At 45.8% G+C, this 20962-nt stretch overlaps 1 protein-coding gene across 1 annotated transcript in view; it reads left to right on the top strand.

Annotated features, from left to right (window-relative positions):
* Window positions 1–5362: 5362 nt before the first annotated feature.
* Window positions 5363–20962, top strand: part of CENPE (centromere protein E) — an 89688-nt gene continuing 74088 nt past the window's right edge. Inside the window, exons 1-5 of the mRNA XM_034772563.1 lie at window positions 5363–5519; window positions 6896–6990; window positions 13879–13968; window positions 14050–14168; window positions 15936–16055. Coding sequence (XP_034628454.1) covers window positions 5464–5519; window positions 6896–6990; window positions 13879–13968; window positions 14050–14168; window positions 15936–16055 — 480 coding nt within the window. The 5' untranslated portion in view covers window positions 5363–5463. The remainder of the gene's footprint in view (window positions 5520–6895; window positions 6991–13878; window positions 13969–14049; window positions 14169–15935; window positions 16056–20962) is intronic.

The raw sequence follows: 20962 nt of genomic DNA, 5'->3' as shown, positions 1-20962 counted from the left end.
CAAGCCAATCTAAAAATAAATGTTTATTTAAAATAGATGCCTTTGTTTTTTCTGCTCTTGTAGACTCTCCTATTTTGAATAAATATGTTGACGTTAGAAAAATGTCTTCACTAATGATATTAAGGCTGGCAGCATGGACTCTGTGGCAGAGCATATAGTTGAGGATTCAATGGGATTAAATTGCTGCCTTGTTAATAATCTCATGTTTAAAGTGGTAGTGGAAACCTTTGCCATTTTCTGTTAGAAAGCTCTCACCTAGATTAGTATTTTCAATCCACTTCCTAATAGACAATTCTTATCCTCATATTCTACCACCCTGCCAGTCCTGGTAACAGTCCCATCAGAGGGACTATGGACTGAATGGGCATGGGGATGGAACTGCCCTCACAGGAAGGCAAAGTGCCTCCAGGTCAGAATTAAAGTACTCCTTTTCTAGTACACTAAGCAAACTCAGTCTCCTTCATGTGTCTCCAAGCTAGCCTTCCATCACTACCATCTACCCTGCTCTCATGCCTCTCCTTATAGACTTTGATGTAGCCTGCACTTAAATACCAATATAAATTATAATATCAAAGTAAAGAAGGGAACCCCCCCACAAAAAATGGAACTAATAAGGCGGGTGCAAACTCAAAAAGCAATCATCCTGGTTTTGGTGCTACATCTAGTTCTTCTCTTGTACTTTTATCTAAGTTAGTTTGTAAGCCATTTGGGACAAGTATCTTGTGATATTACATGTGTGAAAAGTACCAGGTACACTAATGACATTCTATAAATAACAGCTATTAATATAAAATGGGGGTGGGTTTGGGGGGGAAACCATATAGTTTCCTAGAATAATTAATATAGCAAAGTCTCCGCTTTTTTGAGAAATTTAGAAATGTCATTGTGAGCTTCTTGCATCCCCATAACTCCCAATGAAAAAATCATAGATCTGTCCCTGTAAAAAATGTGTTGAGTGACAAAGGAGCAAAGGACCTCCCGCCGAATTGCCGCTGCAGATCGCGATCGCAGCTTTTTTTTTTTTTTTTTGGCTGCTTGGGGCGGACAAAACCCTGGAGCCGGCCCTGCATTCCTGACAGGTGTTTGTCTAACCTGCTCTTAAAAATCGCCAGTGATGGAGATTCCACAACCTTCCTATGCAATTTACTCCAGTGTTTAATCACTCTGATAGTTAGGAAGTTTTTCCTAATGTCCAACCTAAACCTCTCTTGCTGCAATTTAAGCCGATTGCTTCTTGTCCTATCCTCAGAGGTTAAGAAAAACAATTTTTCTCCCTCCTTGTAACAATCTTTTATATACTTGAAAAATGTTATCATGTTCTCTCTCGGTCTTCTCTTTTCCAGACTAAACAAACCCAATTTTTTCAATCTTCCCTCAGAGGTCATGTTTTCTAGACCTTTAATCATTTTTGACAGGTTTCAGAGGGGTAGCCGTGTTAGGCTGTATCAGCAAAAACAATGAGGAGTCCTTGTGGCACCTTAGAGACTAACACATTTATTTGGGCATAAGCTTTCGTGGGTTTTAGCCCACAAAAGCTTATGCCCAAATAAATGTATTAGTCTCTAAGGTGCCACAAGAACTCCTCATTGTTTTTAATCATTTTTGTCACTCTTTTCTGGACTCTCTCCAATTTGTCCACATCTTTCCTGAAATGTGGCATCCAGAACTGGACACAATAGTCCAGTTGAGGCCTAATCAGCGCGGAGTTGAGCGGAAGAATTACTTCTTGTGTCTTGCTTACAATACTCCTGCTAATACATCCCCGAATGACATTCGCTTTTTTTGCAACAGTGTTACACCGTCGACTCATATTTAGTTTATGATCAACTATGACCCCCAGATACCTTTCCACAGTACTCCTTCCTAGGCAGTCATTTCCCATTTTGTAAGTGTGCAACTGATTGTTCCTTCCTAAGTGGAGTATTTTGCATTTGTCCTTATTGAATTTCATCCTATTTACTTCAGACCATTTCTCCAGTTTGTCCAGATCATTCCAAAGCACTTGCAACTTCTCCCAGCTTGGCATCGTCTGCAAACTTTATAAGTGTACTTTCTATACCATTATCTAAATCACTGATGAAGATATTGAATAGAACTGGACCTAGAACTGATCCCTGCGGATTGGGTGTCAATCGCTACACAAGGTGCAGGCTCACAAAGAGTCCATCTGCTCTTGTTCCTAGAGTGCTGAAAACGAAAAAAAAGGTTGTGAAATACTGACTTTGTAAAAACTTTACATTTACTTGGTATTCCCAGATATGTGGGACAGACGGATTGTTGAAAGTCAGCACTGAGAGAAAGAACTCTTTGTTGTTCTTTTCAGTTGGTGGCTGGCATGGGAATTTTGTCACTGACTTCAGTGGGGAGCAGGATTGGACTTTTGGAGCCAAATATTTCAAGGGGCTGAGCACTCACTGATGGTGTGTTCAGCAACCCAGTGCTTGCTCCACATTTGTAATAGCTATTTATCTTGATCTATGCATATACTTACAACAGTTTCAGAAAAGCTCTAATTATTATTATTAACATGTTTCTTTATGAAAAATGGATCATAGAAGCTGATTAGGGTCTCATGTCAAACTCCGGAGAACACTATTCAGAGACAATTTTGCTGATGTATTATGTTTTCTGTTTTTTCACACCACATTTTCATTAGGGACAATATTCTGAAAAATCTTTGTTGTGTGAGATGTACTGGCATTTTCTTGCAGTTTATTCCTCTGTTAAAGGGAACACTGTCAACCTGAATTTTCAAAAGTGACTATGTTCAAAAAAAGCAGTTTTAGGGCTGCACCTACATTAGGACCAGTAATTCACTAGCAGATCATCTACATCTGTATTGTACATATGCCATTGAAAGGATACACTTAGAGGCCTGTCCTGCATTAGGACCTGTAAACCAGTAGCAGCAAAAGTATTCTGGTGTTTGTATACCAGTATCATCTAGTACTGGAGGTTATAAAAATACCTGAGCTCTGTTGACCTGAATGGCTTTCAGGATCAAATATTAAATCTGTAACATCATAATAACTGGACAGTTAATTACTAAAGGCTTACTGTCTATCACAAAATTACTGCAAAAGAATTTAGGGCTCAATTCTGCTCTTAGTGCAATCAATGGCAAAACTCACATCAAATAAATGTTTAGGGCCCTACCAAATTTGTGGTCCATTTTGGTCAATTTCATGGCCATAGGATTTTTAAAATAGTAAATTTCATGATTTCAGCTATTTAAATCTGAAATTTCATGGTGTTGTAATTGTAGAGGTCCTGACCCAAAAAGGAGTTTGCAGGCGGGGAGGGTTCAGAAGGTTATTGTAGGGTCGGTTACAGTACTGCTACCCTTACTTCTGTGCTGCTGCTGGCAGCAGGCTGCCTTCAGAGCTGGCAGCTGGAGAGTGGTGGCTGCTAACTGGGAGCCCAACTCTAAAGGCAGAGCCACCGCCAGCACCAGCACAGAGTAAGCATGGCATGGTATGGTATGGTATTGCTACCCCTACTTCTGTGCTGCTGCTGGCGAGGTGCTGCCTTCAGAGCTGGGCACCTAGCCAACAGCCACCACTCTTCAGCCATCCAGTTCTGAAGGCGGCACAGAAGTGGCAATACCACAACCCCCCCATGTGGATTCCTCCCTCTCCCCCTCCCCCTGAGCAACTCCCTTTTGGGTCAGGACCCCCAATTTGAGAAACACTGGTCTCCCCCATTAAATCTGTATAGTATAGGGTAAAAGCACACAAAAGACCAAATTTCATAGGGGGAGACCAGATTTCACAGTCAGTAGTGCATTTTTCATGGCCATGAATTTGGTAGGGCCCTATAAATGATGTAGGGTCAGTGCCAGGTTTACAATGGCGCCATGGAGCCGGGCCCATGCTCAGAAGGGGCCCCAGCCTGCTCTGCTTGCACTGCCCCCTGATACCCCACCAGCCTGCTGGCTCCCCCCACCCTGTCCACCACTTGCTCCTCTTGCCCTGCCCGCCAAGGGCTCCTCTTCACCCCCTGGCCCCACCCACTGGCTTCTCTCTGCCCCTGGCCAGACCCCAGTGAACTTCTGGCTCCGGGCAGTCTCTGCTTCCCACTACCTGTGGGGCTCCACCTGTCTCCCTGGAGCTGAGCCATCTGGGACTGGTGCAGAATCCTGGCCAGTCTCAGCCAGTCAGGGGGAACAGTATGGGAGGCTTGGCTGGGCCCCTCCAGGCAAGTGGGTCCTGAGGGAGGCTGGCTGGGGCAGGCCCTGGCCTGGCTGATAGCACTACTCCTGAGGGGCCAGAGGGATTCCCTGCCTCAGGACCTGCACTGGCAGCTCAGCCCAGCAGACACGCCTCCCAGCAGGGCCAGTGAATGCTGCAGGGAGGCAGGGCATGGAGGAGGGTGTGTCTGGAGGGCCTGGGATGGGGGTACTGGGCCTTGGGGGGGGGGATCTGTGTGTGCTGGGGTACTAAGGAGTGGGGGGTTCTGTGTGGGGTGCTGTGCAGTTGTGGTGGGGCTGTGGGGCGCTGGGCAGGGATGTTGTTGTGCAGGGCGCTCTGTATTTGTGGCAGGGTCGGGGGGAAGGGGCGCAGGGTATAGGGGGTCCAGGAGAGCTCTGGCCATAGGGAATCGGAGGGCTGTTCCAGTGTTGGGTGGGGGAGGGAGGGCTCTGTGGCGTGGCATGGGCCCACCCCCGAGGGGAAGGGGCATGCTGGCAGCACAGGACTGGGCAGGCCGCTGTGTGTCTGGCTACTGCCGGTTTGTAAATAGTGCCCTGGCACTGGGCACTATGCTATGCCCCTGGTCAGCCGCTCACTCCAGGGACTGACCCCCCTGCACCATGCTCCACTGCCCCCGGGAAGGGGCCCACACAAGGTTAATCTGGCTCTGGGGAGCAGATCTTCCATAACCTCAGGCGAACCTGTGCTGGTGCCCATGCAGATGGAAGTGCTGCAGGTGTGTGGTGTCCATGAGATAACAAAGTCTAGGCAAGACTATTATTTCACTAACTTGAGCTAACAGTGAAATGCAGAGAAACGTCATAAAACACACGCCGCGAGCAGACCCCTATGCAGGCACCGAGTACAATTCCCAGCGTGCAGTAAGTCCCGGCTGTGGGAGGGTGGGGAGAAAGGATGCGGCTTTGCACGTTGAGAAACTGGAGTTTCTCGAGCTACAGCCGTTTCCTGGGCTGTAAGAACATCGCTGTTTCACCCCCATGGAACGTTCCTGCCCTTTAAACCCCACAAAGGGACTGTCTAAACGGGGCTTGTACCAGCCGCCTCCCCGTGAGCTCACTTGACAGTGGTACAGTCCGGATTCCGGAAGTGCCTGTCAGGGAAGGACCAATAGGAAACTAGCCCGAGAGGAATTCAAATCCTGGCGGCAGTTGGAGACGCAGGAGGTAGCTGGTGGGCACGGTTGGGCTTGTGGGGCCTAGGAGGGCAGCAGTTTGTTCTAACAGCTCTCCACGGCGTGACGCACAGCGGGGCCATGGCGGAGGAGGGAGCCGTGACGGTCTGCGTGCGGATGCGGCCGCTCATCGCCAGGTGACTGCGAGGACCCGGAGCCCTTTCCCCGTCCCCCCGGGCTCAGTCCTGCCCCGGGACCCCGCCTTGCCCCGCTCTGCAGCTGCCCGGCGCCCGCCCCTCTGGGGCCCTTCGATCCCCTGGGAAGGGGTGTCCGGCCCGGCCCAGGACTGCCCCCAGCGGGGCCCTCCCGGCCCCAGCCTCCGCTCGCCGCAGCGGCGGAGAAGCTGCGCTCAGGATCGGGGCAGGGGGGTCGTGCGCCCGTGTCAAGAGCTCAGTGCCGTGGCAGAGCCGGTGTTCGCGCTGTGGCGTTGAGCAAAAGCTCCCGCAAACGAAGGGGGCCGGGGGGAGTGACAGCTGGGGACGGGGTCTGCTGTTCGGGCCTCTCGGCAGATTCAGGCCGCTGCCACTTTGCTGACCTCTGGCTCACATTTTGAAGAGTAGCTTTTGCAACGAGAAGGGGGGAAGACTTGTCAGCTGAGCTGCTACGAGCCAGACCTTTCCTAGCAGTTTGCCTGCTGGTTTAATTGGCACCTCACTTGGGCATTGCCCCGGATAATAGGGAGCCCTCATTTTAGTTTCGCTCACTGAGAGTCTGGTATACTCTTCAAGCCTTCTGTAAAAAGGAGGTGTGAATAGATCTGGGGCCTCTTATGTGTTGGGGGAAGAAAATGATGAGATAAGGCAGGATTTGGAGACTCACTATGATGCTTGGAGGAGAAGTGGGAGAGACAAAACCTAGGTAAAGAGGCAAAGAAAGCAATGTGCCATAAAGCTGGAAAAGGATGCCCGAGTCGGTAGGGAGAGGAGAAAATGAGGAAGCAGACGCTGACCGCAAAGCAGGAAGAAGAGATGAAAAGAGGGTAAAGTAGAATAAAGAAGATGAGACCCAAAGTATGGCAGGCATAATAAAACTTCTAACAAAGGTATGAAATAGAAAGTTGACATGGTGAATTACAGAGCATGGCTGTCTTAGTCCTTAAATGGTTGGAACTATTTTTGGCTAGTGGACTGATTTTTGGGCTAGTAGATATTGGATAAACTTCACTTTGCTTCACCTCTGAGTTTGGTCTTTTGTTTCATTTATTGAGAGAAGAGTCTGAATTGCAGCAACTTATTCATGGTATAAGCTTGGGTGCTGGAAAACAGGCTCATAGATGCACAATGAGTCAAATGTGGAACTTGTGTGTTCTTGATTGGATGAAGTAGGTAGGTGGCAATGATTTATTCCTCTAATCTTCTATTGATGAAAATCTGTTCAGTTAAGCTGAATATTACTTACCTAGCACTAAGGGAATATCTTCTTTACAAGAAAAATATATATGTACAAAATGAAGTTAACATTATTTCTGTTCTGATCTCTAATAAGATTAATAAAACATCTTTTTCCTTTTTAGAGAAAATGAATCATCTGGAGATAAAGTACAGCTTCATTGGAAAAGTGAAAATTGTACAATTTTACAAGTGGATGGTACAAGAACTTTTAACTATGGTAAGACCTTAAGGAACATCTATCTATTTAGGCGCATATATGGCCCCCATCAACTGTAGTATCTGAGCTCCTCACAATCATTAATTTAATTTTGTCCTCAACACTCCTGTGACTGACTGGACAGGATATGCAGTATAGCATGCTTCTCAAGGTTGCTTGAAGATAGCAAACCATAGAGGAAGATTGCTGGCCAATGACTCTCATGTGTTGTATTTACTGTTCATTATGATGTGACTTTTCTTGACGATGCTCTGTTCTATGAGAATAGTAAAACCCCTGTGTTGGAAAGTATAATTGCCATGTTAGAGATGGAGAACTGTGGCATGGGCTAGAGTAATGCCTGGTCTACTCTATAGAGTCTTGCCAGCATATCTGTGTCTGCTAGCAATGTGTGTTAGGAGGAATCGCACCCCTTAGAGCTGACATAGCTGTTCCTGTTGATGCGGCTATACTGACAAGAGTGCTTCTGTCAGCTTAGCTAATGTCATTCAGGCAGGTGGTGTGGCTGTGCCCTAAGATTTGCCCAAGGAAGTCTGGCATAACCAAGAGCTGTATCAGATCTTTAAGTCTGACTTAAATGACTTCCCTTCCTTCCTTGCTTGCTTCAGATCACAGTAGATTGTGACGGGTTGAATCACAGAAACCTCTCTAATGTGCCAAGACTACTTCTATCCCTGTTTTCCTTGCCAGCTCAGGACTCCAGCACCCTGTCTTGCTGAGCCAGACACTCCAGTCTGCTCCAATGAAGACCCAGGGTCTGAATTACTTGCCCCAAAGCTGCAGGTTTGCCTGAAAACAGCTCACAGAAGTGTGCTTGTCTTTAGCACTCAGATGCCCAACTTTCAATGGGGTCTAAACCCAAATAAATCCATTTTACCCTATATAAAGCTTATGCAGGGTAAAGTCATAAATTGTTCGCCCTCTATAACACTGCTAGAGAGATGCACAGTTGTTTGCTCCCCCAGGTATTAATACATACTCTGAGTTAATTAATAAGTAAAAAGTGATTTTATTAAATACAGAAAGTAGGATTTAAGTGGTTCCAAGTAGGAACAGACAGAACAAAGTAAGTCACGAAGCAAAATAAAATAAAATGCACAAATCTATGTCCAATCAAACTAAATACAGATAAGATCCTCACCGGTTCCAGAATGCTTCCTTTTACAGGCTAATCTCTTTTTAGCCTGGGTCCAGCAATCACTCACACCCCCTGTAGTTACTGTCCTTTGTTCCAGTTTCCTTCAAGTATCCCAGGGGGTGGAGAGGCGGCTCCTTTAGCCAGCTGAAGACAAAATGGAGAGGTCTCTCTTGGGTTTAAATAGACTTTCTCTTTGGGTGGAGACCCCTGCTCCTCACTCCTATGCAAATTCAGCTCCCAGATGGAGTTCTGGAGTCACCTGGGCAAGTCACATGTCCATGCATGACTCAGGCCTGGTCTACACTAGGCGTTTATGTCGAAGTTAGCGCCGTTACATCGAATTAACCCTGCACCCGTCCACACCGCGAAGGTATTTAGTTCGACATAGAGGTCTCTTTAATTCGACTTCTGTACTCCTCCCCGACGAGGGGAGTAGCGCTAAATTCGACATGGCCATGTCGAATTAGGCTAGGTGTGGATGGAAATCGACGCTAATAGCTCCAGGAGCTATCCCACAGTGCACCACTCTGTTGACGCTCTGGACAGCAGTAAGAGCTCGGATGTTCTGAACTGCCACACAGGAAAAGCCCCGGGAAAATTTGAATTTGAATTCCTTTTCCTGTCTGGCCAGTTTGAATCTCATTTCCTGTCTGGACATCGTGGCGAGCTCAGCAGCACTGGCAACGATGCAGAGCTCTCCAGCACTGATGGCAGTGCAATCTCAGAATAGAAAGAGGGCCCCAGCATGGACTGATCGGGAAGTCTTGGATCTCATCGCTGTGTGGGGCGATGAGTCCGTGCTTTCCGAGCTGCGATCCAAAAGACGGAATGCAAAGATCTATGAGAAGATCTCTAAAGACATGGCAGAGAGAGGATACAGCCGGGATGTAACGCAGTGCCGCGTGAAAATCAAGGAGCTGAGACAAGGCTACCAGAAGACCAAAGAGGCAAACGGACGCTCCGGATCCCATCCCCAGACATCCCGTTTCTACGAGGCACTGCATTCCATCCTCGGTGCGGCCGCCACCACTACCCCACCACTGACTGTGGACTCTGAGGATGGGATAGTGTCCACGGCCGGATCCTCGGACATGTTAGCGGACGGGGAAGATGAGGAAGGAGATGAGGAGGACGAGGCAGTCGACAGCGCTCACAACGCTGATTTCCCCGACAGCCAGGATCTCTTCATCACCCTTACAGAGATCCCCTACCAACCCTCCCCAGCCGTTACCCCGGACACAGAATCTGGTGAAGGATCATCCAGTAAGTGTTGTAAACATCTAAACATTTATTTGTAACAGAACATGATTATTAACAATTTAAAAAATGGGTTTCTCATGATTAGTTTGATTAACTTAACGGTTCAGTCATGGGCAGTGCAACTATTTGAAAAAAATCTAGCAATGTCCGGTTTTGCATGATTGTCCTGCCCAAGCCGCTCTACTGTTTAGTCCCTGCTACTGCAGCTACAGTAAGATGCGGTCTATATGTCCGGGGATGGAGCAGAAATCCTCCTGGGACATCTCAAGGAAGCTCTCCTGCAGGTAATTTGAAATCCGCTGCATTAGGTTCTTGGGGAGAGCGGCCTTATTGGGTCCTCCGTAGTAGGACACGTTGCCGCGCCACGAGACTAGCAAGTACTCCGGAATCATTGCTTGGCACAGCATGGCGGCATACGGCCCTGGTCTTTGAAGGCTTTCCCGGAGCATTCTCTGTCTGTCGCTCTCAGAGATCCTCATGAGGGTGATGTCGCTCATGATGACCTGCTTTGAATGAGGTAGGGGAATGTTAGTGTTGGGACTGCTTTACCGTTCCTTTACAGAACTGTAACCGCTGGTTTGCAGCCACGCGGTGGAGGCGGGAGAGGGTCAGCCGAAAGGGATCGTTCCCGGGGACAGCCGCGAGGGTGTGGGACAGGAGCAGACTTCCTGCTTGCCGGATTGCTGGCAGCAGGGACCGACATTGATTTCAATGTGAAATGAGGCCATTGCTAATATTAAAGTTTTAAGCTGCCACGAATCTACGGCTTACCATGTCTGCGTGCAAGAGCAATTCCGTTGTCCTGACAGGGTTCTCAAAAGTGCTCTGCAAAACCCCAGACACTGAATGCGAAGGCCGAGAATTCGACCTTGTGCTGAGTGCGCATGTGATAGGTGCTGTGCATGGTCCTGTTCACAGAGAAAGACTATGTTCTTTGTTCACAACTACATTTATCTTTCTGAGGAATTCACTCCCTTTTTCCCATTCCCACAGCCCCATCTGCGACTGTCTCACAACCTAGCCTGTCATCACACTCCCAGAGGCTAGGGAGGATTAGGCATAAGAAGAAGAGGACACGGGAGGACATGTTCTCAGAGCTTATAGCCTGCTCCCGAGCCCAGGCAGCACAGCAGACCCAGTGGCGGGAGAACTTGTCCCAAATGCACCAAGCCAACATGGATCGGGAGGAGAGGTGGCGTCAGGAAGACCAGCAGGCGACTCAAACCCTGCTTGGACTACTGAGGGAGCAAACGGACACGCTCCGGCGCCTTGTGGATGTTCTGCAGGAACGGAGGCAGGAGGACAGAGCCCCGCTGCAGTCCATCTCTAACCGCCCTCCCCCGCCACCAAGTCCCATACTCCCTTCACCCAAAGTGCACAGAAGGAGAGGCGGCAGAGTCCCTGCTAACTCTCACTCCACCCCTGCAGAGAGCTCGAGCAGCAGAAGGCTCTCATTCCCCAAAGTTTGACAAGTTCTTTCCTTCCCGCCTGACACAAGCCCCCGTCCAAGTTTCACTTCCCAGTCCCATGTGTAGTTGATAATAAAAAATATGTTTCTGTTAACTACTGTTTCCATCATGTTCTTTTGGAGGAGGGGGGGGAAAGGGGGTTGGTAATTGGACAGGACAGTCACCTTTGGCAGGGTACATAGTAGGGGGCAGGCACAGCAGCAGGGCACATACATAGTGCAGTGATGCAGTGACTACTTACCCTGGTTAGTCTGGGAGGTTCTTTTCATGTTATGTGGTGGGGGGTGGGTTGCTCTGTGACTTTGTGTCAGGGGAGGGCAGTTAGAGATCTTAAGCGGCGGTCCTTAGGCAGGATCACAGAGCCACACAGCAGGGGATCTGTAACCGTCCCACCCCTGCCACAAACTCACATAGACCCCCCATACACACAGTCCGTATCAGGAGGGGTGACAGGCTCCGTTGAAAGAACCATCCCACCGCAGCGGAGCCTGTCAGTCCTTGAGTTTAGAAGCTGCATTCGCGCGACTACACTACACCCGCTCCGCACCACAGTCTGCGTCCCAGTTTTAAAAAATTCCCGCGAAAACAGTATTAAAGAAAACTGTGTGCTTTAACAAAGTAGAACTATTTTTATTTTGAAACGTGTGTTGGAAGTGGGGTGAAGGCTTCTCTGTACACAAAATTAGAAAGTCACAGGTTACCCTGCTCACTCAGGAACTTTGCTTTCAAAGCCTCCCGGATGCACAGCGCTTCCCGCTGGTCTCTTCTAATCGCCCGGCTGTCTGGCTGTGAGTAATCAGCAGCCAGGCTAATTTCCTCAACCTCCCACCCCGCCATAAAGGTCTCCCCCTTGCTCTCACAGAGATTGTGGAGCACACAGCAAGCTGCTATAACAATGGGGATATTGGTTTCACTGAGATCACAGCGAGTCAGTAAGCTTCTCCATCTCCCCTTGAGATGGCCAAAAGCACACTCCACCACCATTCTGCACCTGCTCAGCCGGTAGTTGAAGAGTTCTTTTTCAGTGTCCAGGGCACCTGTATAGGGCTTCATGAGCCAGGGCATTAGCGGGTAGGCTGGGTCCCCGAGGATGACTATAGGCATCTCCACATCCCCAACAGTTATTTTGTGGTCCGGGAAGTAAATACCTTGCTGCAGCCGTCTAAACAGACCAGAGTTCCTGAAAACACGAGCGTCATGAACCTTGCCCGGCCATCCCACGTAGATGTTGGTAAAACGTCCCCTGTGGTCCACCAGTGCTTGCAGCACCATGGAAAAGTAGCCCTTTCTGTTAATGTACTGGCTGGCCTGGTGGTCCGGTGCCAGGATAGGGATGTGAGTTCCATCTATGGCCCCACCGCAGTTTGGGAATCCCATCGCTGCGAAGCCATCTATGATCGCCTCCAAGTTTCCCAGGGTCACTACCTTTGGCAGCAGTACATCAACGATTGCCTTGGCTACTTGCATCACAACAACCCCCACGGTAGATTTGCCCACCCCAAACTGGCTCGCGACTGACCGGTAGCTGTCAGGCGTTGCAAGCTTCCAGAGGGCTATGGCCACTCGCTTCTGGACAGTCAGGGCTGGTCGCATCCGGGTGTCATTGCGCTTCAGGGCAGGGGACAGCAACTCACAAAGTTCAAGGAAAGTTCCCTTCCGCATGCGGAAGTTTCGCAGCCACTGTGATTCATCCCAGACCTGCAGCACTATGCGGTCCCACCACTCAGTGCTTGTTTCCCGTGCCCAGAATCGCCGTTTCACAGCATCAACATGACCCATTGCCACCGTGATGTCCTCGGCGCTGGGTCCCCTGCTTTCTGAGAGGTCTGTGCTACTCTCAGACTTCAGGCCATCACCGCGTTGACGTAGCCTCCTCGCCTGACTTTTCTGCATCTGCCTCAGGGCAACCTGTATGATAAGCTGCGAGGCGTTGAGAGCGGCCACAACTGCAGCGATGGTTGCAGTGGGCTCCATGCTCACAGTGCTGTGGCGTCCGCGCTGTCAATGACTTGAAAAGTGCGCGAAATGATTTCCCGCCGGCGCTTTCAGGGAGGGAGGGAGGGCGGGAGTGATGGACGGATGACGACAGTTACCCAAAAGCACCCTGGCCCCTTTTTTTTTTACCCAGAAGGCATTTGCGGCTCCACCCAGAATTCCAATGGGCGGCGGGGACTCCGGGAACTGTGGGATAGCTGCCCTCAGTGCACCGCTTCCAATGTCGACGCTTTCCCCGTTAGTGTGGACTCACAAAGTCGAATTACTGTCCTTAGTGTGGACACACACGTTCGACTTTGCAATATCGATTCCAAATATTCGATTTAAGTAAAATCGAACTACTCTCGTAGTGTAGACAAGGCCTTAGTCTTTACAGGCAGAAACCATTGTCCACATGGTATCTTGTATGTCTCCAGGAAGACTTCTTATGTGGATTGGAGCATTCCAAGATGCATTGTTCCCCAAGTGCTTCCTGATTAGGTACTTAACCTTGCAAATTCCTTCCTAAAGAAACTGACCAAATGCCTCACAGAGCTTACTTAGAAATCAAGCAAGTATACAGCCAATATTCTTAACCTCAAGTATATATCATTTTGTATGTACAAATAGGATGAATAGATACGGTAGACCATAACCTTTACAAAGATCTGTTACATGGCACAGGCAGCACAAAACATATTCCAGTTATGCCATATTCTCATAAAACCTTATGAGCGGTACCTCCCATAGATAACCTAGTAATTCTCATGGTTATACTATTTAACTGTTTATAGCATATTTTCAACTCTATATCCAAGTTTCCTGCACTTTACCTATTACATTGTTATATTCTCTTTTGCTTCAGTTTGGTTTTAGGCAATCAGTTAATCTTGCATAAAATATTTTGGCATCATCCTGCAAAAGAGTTGGTTTTGGGGCATCAAGGTCTCAGTCCTATTGGATGAAAAGCTGCCAAAATTGAGTGTGAGGAAAGTTCACTTTTTATCAAGTCATTGTGCAGCTTTTAAAAAGAAATTTCTTTTTAAGATTGCGTCTTTCATTCGAATGACAGCACCCAACAAGTATATGAACGTGTAGCTGTTCCAATTATAAAGTCTGCTGTCCAAGGATATAATGGTAAGTTTCATATTGGTTTTTACACTTATATTTGTAGAATGTTTTGGGTAGTGGTCAGTTAATATTTGTTCCTCTTTTTAGGCACTGTTTTTGCCTATGGGCAGACTGCCTCAGGAAAAACATATACAATGATGGGGAATGACAAGTCTATGGGCATTATACCTAAAGCAGTTCAGGATGTCTTCAAAATTATTTGTGCAGTAAGTAATACAGCTAAATTATTGTCACTTGGATCCTATACAAAAATATTAGGAAGGGGACTTGGTAACAGGGGACTTCAAACGGAAACAAGTTACATGTGATGGCATGTGTGACAGTACTTTGCTGTGATACATATCCTTGCATGAAATTTGGGAAAGCCCTCCCCTGGCACTAGTAGCAGGGATGTGATCCATGCAGATCCCTAAGCCAGCTCTCTATTTCAATATCTATTTCCCATTGAACCTTGATTAAAACCTTAGATAAAATATCAAGTTCAGTATCTGGTTGTTACGAAGACTGGGTCTCATATGCATTGGATTAGTACACTCTAAACACACCTCTCTAAAGAAACTTTTTTCTAAAAGATGAAAAATGAACAGTGGAAGAAATACTTAGCGGAATCACAAACTACGGAGCTTTGCATAAGAAGTTCAGAGACTCATAGATTTGAAGTCATTAGTGTCGTCTGGTCTGACTTGCAGAATACAGGCCACAAGTGTGTTGGAGAGAGGGTTTGTGAGGAGGTGCAATGATTAAATAGTGAAAGCTGGAGGTGTACTTCCTGTGCAGTACAGCAGCAATTAGAATACCTTAGGGTGGGCGTGCATTGGAAAAGCATGCCAAGAAAAAAAAAAAAAACTTACCACACCGCTTAAAAGTGCCATGTATGTTTCATGCCCTCAAGCTCATGAGGGATGGCCATGGTTATCTCTAACTCAGATGTGCAACACTGGCAGCCCTCCTTGCACTCAAGAAGCAGTACTGTTTGCTTCATAGGCATGTGCATCCAGACCTAAAGCCTGCAGGCCGACAACTGCACCTGTGTGGAGCCCCATTGAAGTCAGTAAGCCTGGGCACAACAAGCTGTATGAATTGGGCCTCAGTGTAATGCAAGATATTCCCAGTGCCATTTATGGATTGTGGGAGGGGGCATTAATAAATTTTAGTCTATGAATTTGACAGCATAAGAGCACCCACATTATGAGAAGTTAGAGGAAGATATAAACTAAAAAATTAGTTCCCAAAACATGATGCTTGCTTGTGGTCTGAAAAGCTAGTAGGTTACATGGTACAGGATGCTACTTCCTCTCTCATTGCAAAGAGCCTTAGGGCCTGGAAAAGATAAAACTGGTCATGGGTACCAGAGGCACCAGTGGGACTTAAGCTGTTAGCCATCAGCTGGAGATGAATGTCTGGACGGGAAAAGGGAAGATGGCTGCTGGAAAGTACATTCAGTCAAACAGAGGAAGAAGAGGACCAGATGGCTGGAGAGAAGGCAATCAAATAACAGGGAAGTAGATGTGGAGAAGAGAGCCACTCAACAGGGGATTAGGTTTAGAAGAAAGAGCAGGAGAAGGTAGTCTAGCAGCAGGGAAACATGTGCAGAGGGGAGAACTAATACCCAGCTCTTAAATAGTGTTTTTCATCAGTAGGTCTCTAAGCACTTTACAAAGAAGGCTAGTATCATTATTCCCATCTTACAGATAATGAAAGGCAAAAATAGAGTACCAGATCTTTTTTTCAAAAAGGGGTGAAATACCCATTGCATTAAAGATAGGTAAAACTATACATTTCTCTAACTACTTTTCCTTGCAAGTAATTATGGGACTATGTTCCAGAAGGGAGCTGGTGTGCATTTGCAAAGAGGAAAGTTATGTAAAGATGTAGTCCAAGACTATGGAAAAAGCTGAGCATCCTTTCATTAAAGCACTTTTTTGTTCTCCCCTCCAACTTCTGATCTGATGACACTTCTCTTTAATCTTTAGAATCCAGATAGGGAGTTTCTGTTGAGAGTTTCCTATATGGAAATATACAATGAAACCATAACAGACTTACTCTGCGACAGCAGGAAAAACAAACCTCTAGGAATTCGAGAGGATGTTAATGTAAGTAAATCAAGGTGACATAAGATACTTTATTTGGTCTTACTGTTGAATTTGTTTACAAATTGATGCAACAAACCACTTCTGTGGGCATGGATTCAAATCATGAGATGCTGATCTAAATGGAGTCCATGGCTGAAAGCTTGCCAGATTGTGTAATCTTGACTGAGCTAGATTAGACTAGAAGGATGCTGCAGGGCTGGATTTAGGTGCCCTAGCAGAGGGATAGTTCTTTGAGGTTCCTGTGGATATTCTCATTTGGGTTCCACTGGCCAGTGCAACTCAGATGGTGGAACCTTCTAACAATGCCTGTTAGAGCGCTCACAGGCCACTTATACTCCATCCCTGAGCCTCCCTGAACATTTTATGCGTGAGTGTTAAGGGAGGTGTGACATCATCTGCTGCCTCATTTCCTTCCAACAGTTCCTTCCTTCCTCCTATCACAGCAGATACATGTGAACCTCTCTGGATCTGGAACCCTCTAAATAATCTTAGTGCCTTTTTAAGAGATACTTGAGAAGTTAGTCTTCATTCTGGCTTCCAGTTTAATGGCCAATCCAAAGGTGAAGAGACCTGGTTTTAAATACTCCTGAGGGAATTCTGCACCAAAAAATTAAATTCTGCACACCATTTTAAAATTCTGCAAATTTTATTTGTCAGTAAATAAATGTGGCTCCAGCATGGCAATGGGGAGCACAGGCCACTGGCTTCATTGAGGTTGGAGAGCACCCTGAAGCCCCCACTTCCCTGGTACAGCGACTTGGCAGTGAGGATGCACCTGACTCTGACACAGTGCGAGGGCTGGGCCTGCCCCGGGGCCCTGTCCCTCTGCACCAGGTGTTAGTGAGCAGGATCCAAGTGTGGAGGGACTTAATGTGGGGAGGATCCAGGTGTGGGATGAGAGATTTCTGTACCGGCAATCTGGGTGTGGGTGGCAATGGGACTCTTCAGGGGATTCAGGTGAGGGGAGGGGGGGAGGCTGGAGGAGGACTCAGTGGGTGGGGGTTGGGTGCTGCGGGGGAGTAGGAGTTGGGGGGGGGGGGGGGGGGCCAGGGGGCGGGGGTTGGGGGTCAGGGGGGGGGGGGGGGGGGCACTGGGTGTGGCTACAGTTGTGTGGGGCGTCTTGTGTTTGTTTCTTTTCCCCCAGCATCATTACCCTCATAGCGAAAGTTTGCTGTGCAGATTTGCAGTCAGGTCACGTACAGGAAAAATGATTCTCTAGCTAAAGAGGAAAGCTGCTGCAAATTACCCTTCTCTACTCCCAAGAAGTAGAAAAGCTTGAATGAGCTCTCTCATTTTTGTACAGAGACCTCCTTATGCACCATCAGGTTCAACAGCACTAGATTATAGATGGAATTCAGTTCTAATTTAGCTCATGAAGCCTCCATTTCAACCTATGGCTGACTGTTTACTATTCCATTTATCTATTAAAATTAGGGCTGTCAATTAATTGCAGTTTTAATTACACTGTTAAACAATAATAGAATAACAATTGAAATTTCAATATTTGAAAATGTAGAAAAACATTCAAAAATATATTGACTTCAATTACAACACAGAATACAAAGTGTACAGTGCTCACTTTATATTTTTTATTACAAATATTTGCACTTTAAAAATGATAGACAAAGTATTTTTCAATTCACCACATATAAGTACTGTAGTGCAATCTCTTTATTGTGAAAGTATAATTTACAAATGCAGATTTTTGTTGTTGTTACATAACTGCACTCAAAAACAAAACAAAGTGTAAAACTTTAGAGCCTACAAGTCCACTCAGTCCTACTTATTGTTCAGCCACCCGCTAAGACAAATAAGTTATCTTACGGGAGATAATGCTGCCTGCTTCTTACTTATAATGTCACCTGAAAGTGAGAACAGGCGTTCCCATGGCACTTTTGTAGCCAGCATTGTAAGGTATTTATGTGCCAGATATGCTAAACATTCATATGCTAGGACATGCTTCCATACTTATAATACTCATTAATAAAATAATGCATTAAATACATTTGTGAAAAAAAAATTTCCCCTCCCACCCTCCAAGTTAAATGTCTCCTGCTCTGTGTTTTTTACCCACATTCTGCCATATATTTCATGTTACATCAGTCTCGGATGATGACCTAGCACACATTGTTCATTTTAAGAATACTTTCACTGCAGATTTGACAAAATGCAAAGGTACCAATGTGAGATTTCTAAAGATAGCAACAGCACATGGCCCAAGGTTTAAGAATCTGAAGTACCTTCTAAAATCTGAGAGGGCTGAAATATGAAACATGCTTTCAGAAATCTTAAAAGAGCAACTCCGATCTGGAAACTACAGAATCCGAACCACCAAAAAAAGAAAAACAACCTTCCGCTGGTGGCATCTGACTCATGATGATGAATATGACTCTATCCATACTGTCTGTCCATACTTCTTTGGATTGTTATCGAGTAGAACTCATCATCAGCATGGCCGCATGTCCTCTGGAATGGTAGTTGAAGCATGAAGGAATATATGAATTTTTAGCACACCTGGCACGTAAATATCTTACAACACAGGCTACAACAGTGCCATGTGAACACCTGTTCTCACTTTCAGGTGACATTGTAAACAAACAGGCAGCATTATCTCCTGCAAATGTAAACAAACTTGTTTGTCTGAGTGGTTGGCTGAGCAAGAAATAGGACTTGTAGGCTCTAACGTTTTTATATTTTATTTTTGAGTGCAGTTATTTTTTTGGTACTTAATTCTACAACTAAGTTTTAATTTTCCTGACCAAGAGATTACGCTACAGTACTTGTATTAGGTAAATTGAAATACTATTTCTTTTGTTTTTTACAGTGCAAATATTTGTAATAAATAAATATTAAGTGAGCACTGTACACTTTATATTCTGTGTTGTAATTGAAATCAATATATTTGAAAATGTAGAAAACATCCACAAATATTTAAATAAATGGTATTCTATTATTGCTTAACAGTGCAATTAAGCGCGATTTTTTTTTTTTTTTTTTTTTTTTTTAGTTGCTTGACGGCCCTAATTAAAACTGCTTTCTTAATTGCCATAACATCAACCAGAGGAGGGAGGGAGTGAGCCACATACACTGAACGCAAATCTGCCATTAGGGCATTTCACAAAGACAAAGTGGAGTTTTTCACCCTAACCCTAGAGTCTTACCCAAAGCAGCAGTAGTAGTAGTAGGCAGTGTGTTGTGTGGTGGTTTTTTTTGTTTGTTTGTTTGTTTTTGTTGTTTTTTTTGCACATTATCTTCCCTTGACCACACATCAATAAGGGTCAATGAAAGTTAACGCTCTCAACACTAAGGGTTTGCTTAAATAGAGACTGTCTATGGCAAGCTGGTGCCTAAATTGACAGCACTCTAGCCTGCTGCACGCTAACTGGCCATGAAGACCCTGGTCCTGGACACTAAAAGTCATATGGTGTGCTTTGCTCTGCTGTAACAGCAGTATGTCAACGCACTCTATAGAACTTGTAGTGTACAGAGCAGGGTCTTTATGTCTAGTTAGTGTGCAGCAGGCTAGAGTGTTATAGATTTAAGCACCTGCTAGCTGCACACTAAGGCTCCCTACAGAGAAGCCCTAAGAGGACCCTAGTGTACTATCTAAACAGGGCTAAGGAATTTCACAGGTCTCCCATCTTCTTTTTTAGGATCACCTTTATGATTGTTTAATCCACCTAAGGTAATGGATGTGAAGTGATAGGCAGACAATGTATAGAAGAAAGTTATAAACTAGATGTCATTTTGGTCCTTGCTATGATTAAGTCATCTTCTACTGTGTCTATCTCCATTGCATGCTTTAAACATGTTCCATTCACAGCAACCTGTTGGACTGCCACTTTGAGCTCTGTGTATATACACTTACAAAACACAATGTTTTTGAATCTTGGGTCCAGAACAAATGCCGTTTGATAGGGCAGTACTTCCTACCTTATTCAGGTAGGACCCTGAGTTCTACCCTCAGCTGATGAGGTATTGCTTGCCAATCTGACCCATGAGTGGGGAATATGCAGGAGACTCTGAAAGAAGAAATTAAAGTTACTTACTTATAGCAGAGTCCAAGATGGATTCTGCCTATTCACATGCCTCACCCACCTTCTCCTTTTCCTCAGGTTCTTTTGAACTCATGATTTTGAAGAGGTGGTGGAAGGAACTGAGATGGTATATAGGGCCATGCCCCTTTGATATTTACCCTTGGAAGGCTGAGGGAAAAGTAGGATGGGTATGTGAATGCGGTAAATGGTACTGCTAGAAGAAGGTTCCACCATCTGTACTTGCTGGCACATCCCATGAGTATGAATACACAAAATCCCTTTTGAAGAGGGCAAGTTAGAAGTAAGCAAGCTTCATGTTGTGCCTAGAACTACTGCAAAGCTGTAATCAGTCTTATTTTCTCTTTTCCTAAGCATCAAAATTTATTTAGTCTCTTAAACAAAACATATAATCTTGAGCAGTGTGGGAGCTTTTTTTGAGGGGGAGGGGGCTTTGAGTGTCTAAAACCCTTCTACAAAATCTGACTAACTTCACACCTTAATTTATTGTTAAGGTTGCAAAAATGCATCTGCATTCAGCACAAAAAACCTACATCATTTCCTCAGAGTTGCTTTAACACACTTCACTATGATAATACATTCAAAAGGGATACACCATCCACCAGTTTTACATATACATCGCATAACTATCAAATTAGAGTTGTGGCTAATACAACGTGAGCAGTAATAGCATTAATGTAGACATCCTATTGCTGTCTTCAATTTCACTATGCTAAAGTTTTGCTCATTCTCCTTGTTAATGAGTACCATTTGTTACATTAACTGCTTTAGCAAAGTTGGTGGAATGGGAGTAGTCTGCTAATCTGTGTGGGGCACAAAATGTAGATCCTCCATGAATAGTACCTTTGCAAT

The sequence above is a fragment of the Trachemys scripta genome, chromosome 5 (genome assembly GCF_013100865.1).
Source record: "Trachemys scripta elegans isolate TJP31775 chromosome 5, CAS_Tse_1.0, whole genome shotgun sequence".
NCBI classification, from domain to species: Eukaryota; Metazoa; Chordata; order Testudines; family Emydidae; genus Trachemys; species Trachemys scripta.
This window is presented reverse-complemented; position numbering and strand designations above follow the sequence as displayed.